At 34.8% G+C, this 10031-nt stretch overlaps 1 protein-coding gene across 1 annotated transcript in view; it reads left to right on the forward strand.

The window, feature by feature from the left end:
* LOC136041283 (zwei Ig domain protein zig-8-like) overlaps window positions 1–5478 on the forward strand; it is a gene marked incomplete at both ends in the record, with an annotated part of 35382 nt that extends 29904 nt beyond the window's left edge. The window contains 2 exons of the mRNA XM_065725890.1: window positions 652–749; window positions 5225–5478. Of these exons, the coding sequence (XP_065581962.1) occupies window positions 652–749; window positions 5225–5478 (352 nt within the window). The remainder of the gene's footprint in view (window positions 1–651; window positions 750–5224) is intronic.
* Between the last annotated feature and the right edge of the window lie 4553 nt (window positions 5479–10031).

Genomic DNA, 10031 nt, shown 5'->3' on the forward strand with positions numbered 1-10031 from the left:
AGCCTATTTTTATAGAGAAAACAAATATTTATTTCCAGTGTTTTTTGTAATTTTTCCCTTAAATGTATATCTGGAAATCCTTAGCAATGAGAGGGGGGAAGCATTGGTGCTTTTTAAAGGTAAGGGAATTTGTATTTCAAATTACAGATACTTTTTGCTACCTAATTGGCTGATTATGAAGTGCTGGCCATCTGATGACGGTCATCTGGTGGTATCTTGCACCAAATAATTTGGTTTGTATCCATTAAAGGGATTCTTATTTCAGTTTTGAGCAATTTTGTCGAGAGAATACTTAGTGTATGACCAGTTGGGAAGTAGTTTCGCCCATTGTTGAAAACTTTTTTATTGTTGAAAACACTTTTTACCACAAAATTGTTGATAGATTTATTTTAGGGTTTGATCTTAATGAGAACCTATTTAATGACCATAGAACCATAAACGAAATAAACGAACCATAAACACAAAAAAACGCTACGAACTGCCACCGATCACTTACCAGCCACCAAAAAACGACCGAGAGCGAAGTGCCACACGCAAAAAGCAATATCAGCTACAATTTGAACTTGGTCCAGAGATATTTTTCGACCAGTGGCATTATAAATGAAGAGATCACCGTTATATCTATATTGAAATCTTGTTCAATTCTTTCAGACTTGCCTTATTTTGCTGAAACGATTGAGAATATAACAGTTGCTATGGGTCGAGATGCCATTTTCCCTTGTGTTGTCAACAACTTGACCAATTATAAGGTTAGTACTTTCAAGTAATCTTATACTCTTTATACTTAGAGGAGCTAGTTAAGCGCCATATTAGTTACGCGCCATTGTAGTTGTGTCCCTGTGTCCCACCTGTGAATATAGATAGATATATATATATTTTTTTAACTACGTAAAACTTGCGAATATACAACATTCTTGGCTGTCCCATTGTCTGTGCATATAAATAGATTTTCAGGTTTACCGACTCTTGAACATGCAACATATAATTGTCCATGGGAAAAACAATCTGTATTCAGATCTATACCTCATTATTCTAATGATGGCCCTTGAGCTTTGTTGATGGTGATTGCTAATCAAACATTCCCTGTGTCCCCGTCGTTATTTATACATCCCCCTGTGTCCCCAGCGTCCCTGTTGTTGTTGTTTTCCTGTGTCCCAGTCTGTAATTTCTCTTTGAGTGTCGCGGTCGTCATTTATATTCCCTGTGTCCCGGTGTCCCAGTCGTCATTTTTGTCCCGGTCGTCATTTGTGTTCCGGTGTCCTGGTCTGTAATTTCTCTTTGAGTGTCCTGGTCGTCATTTATATTCCCTGTGTCCCGGTGTCCCAGTCGTCATTTTTGTCCCGGTCGTCATTTGTGTTCCGGTGTCCCGGTCTGTAATTTCTCTTTGAGTGTCCTGGTCGTCATTTATATTCCCTGTGTCCCGGTCGTCATTTGTGTCCCGGTGCTTTGTTGATATATATATATATACTAGCTGTCGGGTTGGCGCGAAGCGCTACCCCAACACCTAGTTGGCGGGGCGCTTCGCGCCCCCCAAGCCCCCCTGCGTGCGTAAGTCGTTACGCGCCATATTAGTTACGTGCCATTGTAGTTGTGTCCCTGTGTCCCACCTGTGAATAGAGGTATATATATATATATATATATATATATATATATATATATATATATATATATATATATATATATATATATATATATGTTTTTAACTACGTAAAACATGCGAATATACAACATTCTTCGCTGTCCCATTGTCTATGCATATAAATAGATTATCAGGTTTACTGACTCTTGAACATGCAACATATAATTGTCCATGGGAAAAACAATCCGTATTCAGATCTATACCTCATTATTCTAATGATGTGTCCCTGTGTCCCGGTCGTCATTTAAATTCCCTGTGTCCCGGTCGTCAATTGTGTCCCGGTGTCCCAGTTTGTAATTTCTCTTTGAGTGTCCCGGTCGTCATTTATATTCCCTGTGTCCCGGTCGTCATTTGTGTCCCGGTGTCCCGGTCTGTAATTTCTATTCGAACAATCTCTGTGTCCCGGTCGTCATTTATATATCCCGCCTGTGCCCCCGGCGTCCCCGTTGTAGTTGTGTACCTGTGTCCCTATCGTCATTTATATTCCCTGTGTCCCGGTCGTGATTTGTGTCCCGGTGTCCCGGTATGTAATTTCATCAGTTGACAAACATGACGTCAGTCGACAAACAACTTCATGACGCATACAGCTCAATCCTTAAAATAACGTCAGTCGACAAACATACCGTCAGTCGACACACAAACATGACGTCACTCGACACACACACACACACAGACAACTTATTTTTATATATATAGATTTATATATATATATATATATATATATATATATATATATATATATATATATATATATATATATATATATATATATATATATATATATATATATATATATATCTATAAATATAAAAATAAGTTGTCTGTCTGTGTGTCTGTCTGTCAGGTGACGTCATGTTTCTGTGTCGACTGACGTCATGAAGTTAGTTGTCGCCATTTTTGCTATGACGGTGACGTCATTAAAGATATTTAAGACATAGATGTTCACGTAGAAATCTATTAATGTTTAAGTTTAAAATGACTGATGAACTTACAATGGCAAAAGCCGATGAAGATGCTCAAAGAGTCTATGCCAAAAAACTTGCTGCTGATAGAGAAAGTCAGAAAAGAAAGGGTGCCGAGGAATCAAAAGAACAGCAAGGAAACAGGCTTGAGGCTAAAGAACGCAAAACCGCGCAGTTAGATGAAGATCCACCTGGACAGCGAGAGTCAAAACATATCAAAACTGAAAATGATAGCGATGATGATTGGGTTTGGGATTTTGACTTGGATAAGGTCATCAATGCCTACCAGATTTTAGTTAAAAAAACAAAGGTTCGGCGATATGTATTTCATAGTGAAGCTGAAAAATAAAGAAGAAAAAGAAAACTGAAAAAAGAAAAAATGTAAAAAGAAAAAACACTCAAAGAGAAATTACAGACCGGGACAAAAATGACGACCGGGACAGAGGGAATATAAATAACGACCGGGACACTCAAAGAGAAATTACAGACTGGGATACCGGGACACAAATGACGACCGGGACACAGGGAATATAAATGACGACCAGGACACAGGTATTTAAGAATATCGTTAAAAGACAAATTTTTAATTGTAAGAAGACCGTTGAAAGAGAAATTTCTAATTGTAAAATGACAGAAGAACCTACAATGGCAACACCCGAGGAAGCTGCTCAAAACGAATGTATTCAAGCCGAAGTAGCTGAGTTGGTAAAGCGTTATGTTTCAGGTTCTAGGTCCGAGTGGCTCCAGGTTTGAACCTTGGCTTTAGCATTAATACAAAAGAAGAAAAAAACTAAAAAAGGTAAAAACTACAAAAAAATGTTTCTGTGTCGACTGACGTCATGAAGTTAGTTGTCGTCATTTTTGCTATGACGGTGACGTCATTAAAGATATTTAAGACATGTATGTTCACGTAGAAATCTATTAATGTTTAAGTTTAAAATGACTGATGAACTTACAATGGCAAAAGCCGATGAAGATGCTCAAAGAGTCTAAGCCAAAAAACTTGCTGCTGATAGAGAAAGTCAGAAAAGAAAGCGTGCCGAGGAATCAAAAGAACAGCAAGGAAACAGGCTTGAGGCTAAAGAACGCAAAACCGCGCAGTTAGATGAAGATCCACCTGGACAGCGAGAGTCAAAACATATCAAAACTGAAAATGATAGCGATGATGATTGGGTTTGGGATTTTGACTTGGATAAGGTCATCAATGCCTACCAGATTTTAGTTAAAAGAACAAAGGTTCGGCGATATGTATTTCATAGTGAAGCTGAAAAATAAAGAAGAAAAAGAAAACTGAAAAAAGAAAAAATGTAAAAAACTAAAAAAATACTAAAAAGAAAAAACACTCAAAGAGAAATTACAGACCGGGACACAAATGACGACCGGGACAGAGGGAATATAAATAACGACCGGGACACTCAAAGAGAAATTACAGACTGGGATACCGGGACACAAATGACGACCGGGACACAGGGAATATAAATGACGACCAGGGCACAGGTATTTAAGAATATCGTTCAAAGACAAATTTTTAATTGTAAGAAGACCGTTGAAAGAGAAATTTCTAATTGTAAAATGACTGAAGAACCTACAATGGCAACACCCGAGGAAGCTGCTCAAAACGAATGTATTCAAGCCGAAGTAGCTGAGTTGGTAAAGCGTTATGTTTCAGGTTCTAGGTCCGAGAGGCTCCAGGTTTGAACCTTGGCTTTAGCATTAATACAAAAGAAGAAAAAAACTAAAAAAGGTAAAAACTACAAAAAAACTAATATGGCGCGTAACGACTTACGCGCGTGGAGGGGCTTGGGGGGCGCGAAGCGCCCCACCAACTAGGTGTTGGGGTGGCGCTTCGCGCCACCCCAACAGCTAGTATATATACATATATATATATATATATATATAATTATATATATATATATATATATATATATATATATATATATATATATATACATATTATATATAATAATTCTAAGCATTATAATATATAAAGGTTGATGAATGGATACATTTTAAACTAATAAATCCAAATATATATATATATATATATATATATATATATATATATATATATATATATATTTATATATATATATATATATATATATATATATATATATATATATATATATATATATATATATATATATATATATATATATATATATATATATATATATATATATATATATATATATATATTTGGATTTATTAGTTTAAAATGTATCCATTCATCAACCTTTATATATTATAATGCTTAGAATTATTATTGGAGAAAGACCAAATTTCCTCAAAAAGTAGGAAGATATTCCTTTTTTGACGATTTTTGGTAAATTTCTAGCTTATTTTAAAATCTTTAAAATACGCTTCGAATATCAAAATAAAATTCGGTGGATAGACAAAGCTGAATCTCAGCTATGGAATGATAGAAAAATGTCGTCTTACCAACTTATTTTCGAAATTTGTCTTACGGATACAAACATTTTGACTTTTGAAGAGATGATTATGTATTACCTTCCTGCGTCGATCATCTAAATAATTAAGTTTTTCATTTAAACGTGCGTTACGCGTTTACAAATCATCACTTGCAATGGACTATTGTCTTAAACCATATCAATCTTTGTAGGTGGCCTGGCTCAAAGAAGAGACTCATTCTTTGCTCTCAATTCACGACAAACTTATAACTAGAAATTATAGAATTTCCTTGAGTGAAGCAATGGATAAACGCTGGACATTACGTATATCATCAGTACAGGAATCAGACACGGGATGGTACATGTGCCAAATCAACACCGTTCCTATGCTTTCTCAGAAAGCTTATCTCCATGTTGTTGGTAAGTGTAAAAGATATGGTTCTCTTTTGACTTTTAAAGCTTTCCGGTACAGTTAGACTTGGGCTACCCAGACGCTCGAACAAAAATCGAACAGAAACTTACCGCGACTCGCTTCATGAATGAAATGATATTACGTTACAGGGGTTAAGCTATTACCCGAATCTCCTGTTATCATGATGAACAAGGCATAGTCTTTTTCAACTATCTCAATTCTGACAGAGCTATTCTGAGACTGCAATTGATATCTCTCCGCCAGAAACTGGTTATAACAACTAATTATTTTCTTCTGAAATAAAAAAAAATCTTCCTTATAGTCCTTAAGAGGTGATGTAGGGTAATGGGCATAGATCAAGTGGGCAGCCTCACTTACCTAGGCAGTATTATTAGCAAAGGTGGTGGGTGTGGTGAAAATTTTAAAAGTAGAATAGCCAAGGCCAAAGGTGTTTTTTTCACAGTTAAAAAAAAGCTTGGAAGAATAGGAAGATATCCTTCCTATTCTTCCAAGATTAGAACCAAGTTTAGAATATTGGAATCTACAGTGATAACAGTGGTCTGGCGCGGTTCTGAAGCGTGGGTTCTGCAAAAGACAGGAAAGGATCTGCTGAATGTTTTTCATAGAAATTGCCTACGGTTTGTTTTGGATACCCAACTAGTCAACTGCATCTCGAACAGTGAGCTGTAAGAAAAATGTGTTTGAATCTCGCTCTTTAGGACTATAAGGAGAGAAAGGATAAGATGGCTAGGAGATGTTGCACAGATGAAGGATGGCAGATTGCCAAAGATTGTATTTGTTGGCCAACTGTTTAGGGTCAAACGAAAAGTGGTTCGTCCCTGAATGGGGTGGGAGGATGTTGGAAGGAAAGATTAAGGTAAATAGAAACTTCTTGGAAGGGTGTAAAGAGGAAGACTTTGAATAGATTGGGACGGGAGAGGAGCGTGCGTAATTTTATTGACATCAGGTGGCTTCGTGCTGCAGTAAACTGTTAGTAACAGTAGAAGTTACAGTCCTTATAAAAGGATCAGGGATAGTAGAATAAAATATACTTTTCTTAAATTGCTTAAGCGGAAACCTATTCGTCGATAAGCACCTTCAAAAATTATGAAAACCTGTACATTCGATTTTTAACGATTTTTAATGGTAACGTTCTGCTGAATTAGCTCAACTATGATGCAAGTATTTTTTTTTTTATTATTTTATTTCACAGCTTTTTCCATATATAAATTGTGTGGGTGTTTTTATAAATTCAAGTTAACCTAATAATTTTGAAACTTTACAAGATGCAAAAGAAAAAAGCTCTTGAAAATAATTCATAGGAGCAATCTTTGCGGGAGTTTTAAATAGAGAAAAAGCTGTAAAAAAATAAAATAAAAACGTTTAAATCATAGCTGAGCTAATTCAGCAGGACACTACGCCCATTCATTGCCAGTCTTTCCTGCGTTTCACACTGTGAACAAAGTTCAACAAAAATTTACAACTAATGGGCATAATTTATGTAAAGAATGACCTTTACAAAATAACTAGTTTTGGAACAAATGTCGAACACATCGTTTGTTCCGTGTTGCAATTAAATAAAAAAAACTAGTTTTTTTAAAATGAAAGTAAGGAGCACCATTAAAACTTAAAACGAACAGAAATTACTCCGTATATGAAAGGGGCTTTTCCTCCTCAACGCCCCGCTCTTTACGCTAAAGTTTCTTACAGTTTTAAAAATAGAGTTAAGAGAAAGAGTCAAACTTTAGCGTAAAGAGCGGGGCGTTGAGGAGGAAAAGCCCCTTTCATATATGGAGTAATTTCTGTTCGTTTTAAGTTTTAATGATGCTCCTTACTTTCATTTAAAAAAACATTTTTTTTTCAATTTCTGAACGTTTTTGAATTAATGCATGTTTGATTTTGGCTCTCCGCACATAAATTATTAAAATGAAATTCGCATATTAAATCTTTTTTTGGATAAATGGCTTTCTCTTAATTTAGATCAGACGATTTTGATAAATAAGGGGTGGATAAGGAGGCCTAGTTGCCCTCCAATTTTTCGGTTACTTAAAAAGGCAACTAGAACTTTTAATTTTTAACGAACGATTTTATTAGTAAAAAATATATGTAACTTAAGAATTAACTTACGTAACAAACTTTCATAACCTTATATTTTTATTTTGTATACGAGGGGTTTTGTACCCTCGTTAATACCTCGCTCTTTACACTAAATCGTAAGTTTTGTCCCAATTCTTTAAGAATGACCCCTGAATCAGAAAGGCCGTAGAATAAACAGTTGAAATTACTAAAAATACTTTAGCATAAAGAGCGAGGTATTTATCTCCTCCTAAATACCTCGCTCTTTATGCTAAAGTATTTTTAGAAACCCTCATATGTGTAATAATCTCTGTTCGTTTTAAGTTTCAATGCTACTCCTTACTTTCAATTGAAAAAACTTGTTCATGTTTATTTTTTGCATTGTTTTTTTTTTATAGTAATGCTAGAAAATCCTGCGCCTTTTCATTGAATTTCTCTTCCCCCATGACATATTCCTCCAAGGAAAGATCCTTCCACATAGCCCCCTCCCCTCAACCCCACCCCCGAACCAAAAAATCCCCTGAAAACATCTGTACACTTCCCAATAACTATTACTGTATGTAAACACTGGTCAAAGTTTGTAACTTGCAGCCTCTCCCCCAGGGACCGTGGGGGAGTAAGTCATTCCCAAAGACATTGTTATTATGGTTTTCGACTATGAAGAACAAAATGGCCATCTCAAAATTTTGATCCGTTGACTTTGGGAAAAAATGAGCGTGGGAGGGGGCCTAGGTGCCCTCCGATTTTTTTGGTGACTTAAAAAGGGCACTAGAACTTTTCATTTCCGTTATAATGAGCCCTCTTGCGACATTCTAGGACCACTTGGTCGATACGATGACCCCTGGGGAAAAGAAAAAAAAGAAACAAACAAATAAACACGCACCCGTGATTTGTCTTCTGGCAAAAAATACGAAATTCCACATTTTTGTAGATAGGAGCTTGAAATTTTTGCTATAGGGTTCTCTGATATACCAAATGCGATGGTGTGACTTTCGTTAAAATTCTATGACTTTAAGGGGGTGTTTTCCCTATTTTTAAAAATCAGGGAAATTTTCTCAGGCTCGTAACTTTTGATGACAAAGATTAAATTTGATGAAACTTATATATTTAAAATTAGCATAAAAATCTGATTCTTTTGATGTATCTTTCAGCATCAAAATTCTATTTGTTAGAGTTTTCGTTTACTATTGAGTCGGGTCGCTCCTTACTACAGTTCGTTACCACGAACTGTTTGAAAATAGGTTTTTATTCCAAAAACATCAGAGCGTCTTTATAATTTTTTTAGTGAGCAGCATAGCAAGAATGATTGTCCTACGGTTCTTCACCCACTGACAGTAATGGCAGAGGAATAGCCACTATATTTGTGGTTGAGAGAACTGTACGAGAAAAATGAAAATATTTTAGTGTTTTAACTTAAAGGCTTTCCATTATCATTTTTATATTAATTATCAAAATGAAGTCACATCCTTTAGCCCTTCTCTGCAGTTTTTAAGATATTTGCTCGCTTAAATCATAAAAGAGTAATTTCCTTCTATGAAAGTTATTAAAAAAAAAAAAAAATCCAAAAAACGAAGTTTCAAAGAAAGATAAAGACCTACTTTAAACCAAAGACAAACAGAAATAAATTCAAATAATAATTTAAACTTAAAGTTAACAGAAATAAGTATTGACAAATGAATTAGACTCAAAATTAACAGATATAAACAACGGAAAATTATGTGAAACAGTAAACGAACAGAAATTACCGCTAACGGTCGAAAGGCTAAAAAATCCTTTTGAAGACTGAGCGTCATCCGCGCTTTACTGAAAGAAATTTATTTTAAGCAGTGTGTTTTATTTGTCAAAACATCCGTAACAACAACGAAAAAAGAAAGAACACCATCATTAAGTACCAAGATTACTGAAAGTAATTTTAATCCAAGATGACATAATGATATTCATCCTGGAAGTCTCAGCCAATTTGAACTTAACAATGCTATAAAAGAAACTACGTAACTTTGTTTTCATTAAAGTGAAGATTACACTCTTTGTGGTAATTTCTGTTCGTTGTTGGTTTGACCTGAATATTAATTTTAATTTCTTTTTGTTTTAAGTCTCATTTACTCAATAATATTCACTTTTGTTCATTTGAAGTTTAAATTTGGTTTAACTTTGTGTCTGTCTATTTTTTGTTTAATGTGGCTCTTTATTTTACTTCGAATAAATTTTTTTGAAGTTTTTAAAAATCTACATCCGTTTCTTTATTAGTAAAAATGGGACGAATATTAGTAAAGTGATGTCGATTTCTCTCTTTCAGAATTATGATCTGATTATATTTATGACATATTTTTTCAATAAATTTTAATAGCCATCCAGCAAGAAAATTTTGAATGGATGGAAAGAGCGGATATTATTCAAACAAATAAATAAAAATTTGCATGAGTTTTGTCATATGGCTGAAGCCTTCCTTTCCTCCATACTGTTACAACCTTGAATAAACCTATAGACGAATATTGATGGATCATTTTATTATAAGTACCTTATTGTAAATG

Source organism: Artemia franciscana, unplaced genomic scaffold (assembly GCF_032884065.1).
Source record: "Artemia franciscana unplaced genomic scaffold, ASM3288406v1 PGA_scaffold_125, whole genome shotgun sequence".
NCBI classification, from domain to species: Eukaryota; Metazoa; Arthropoda; class Branchiopoda; order Anostraca; family Artemiidae; genus Artemia; species Artemia franciscana.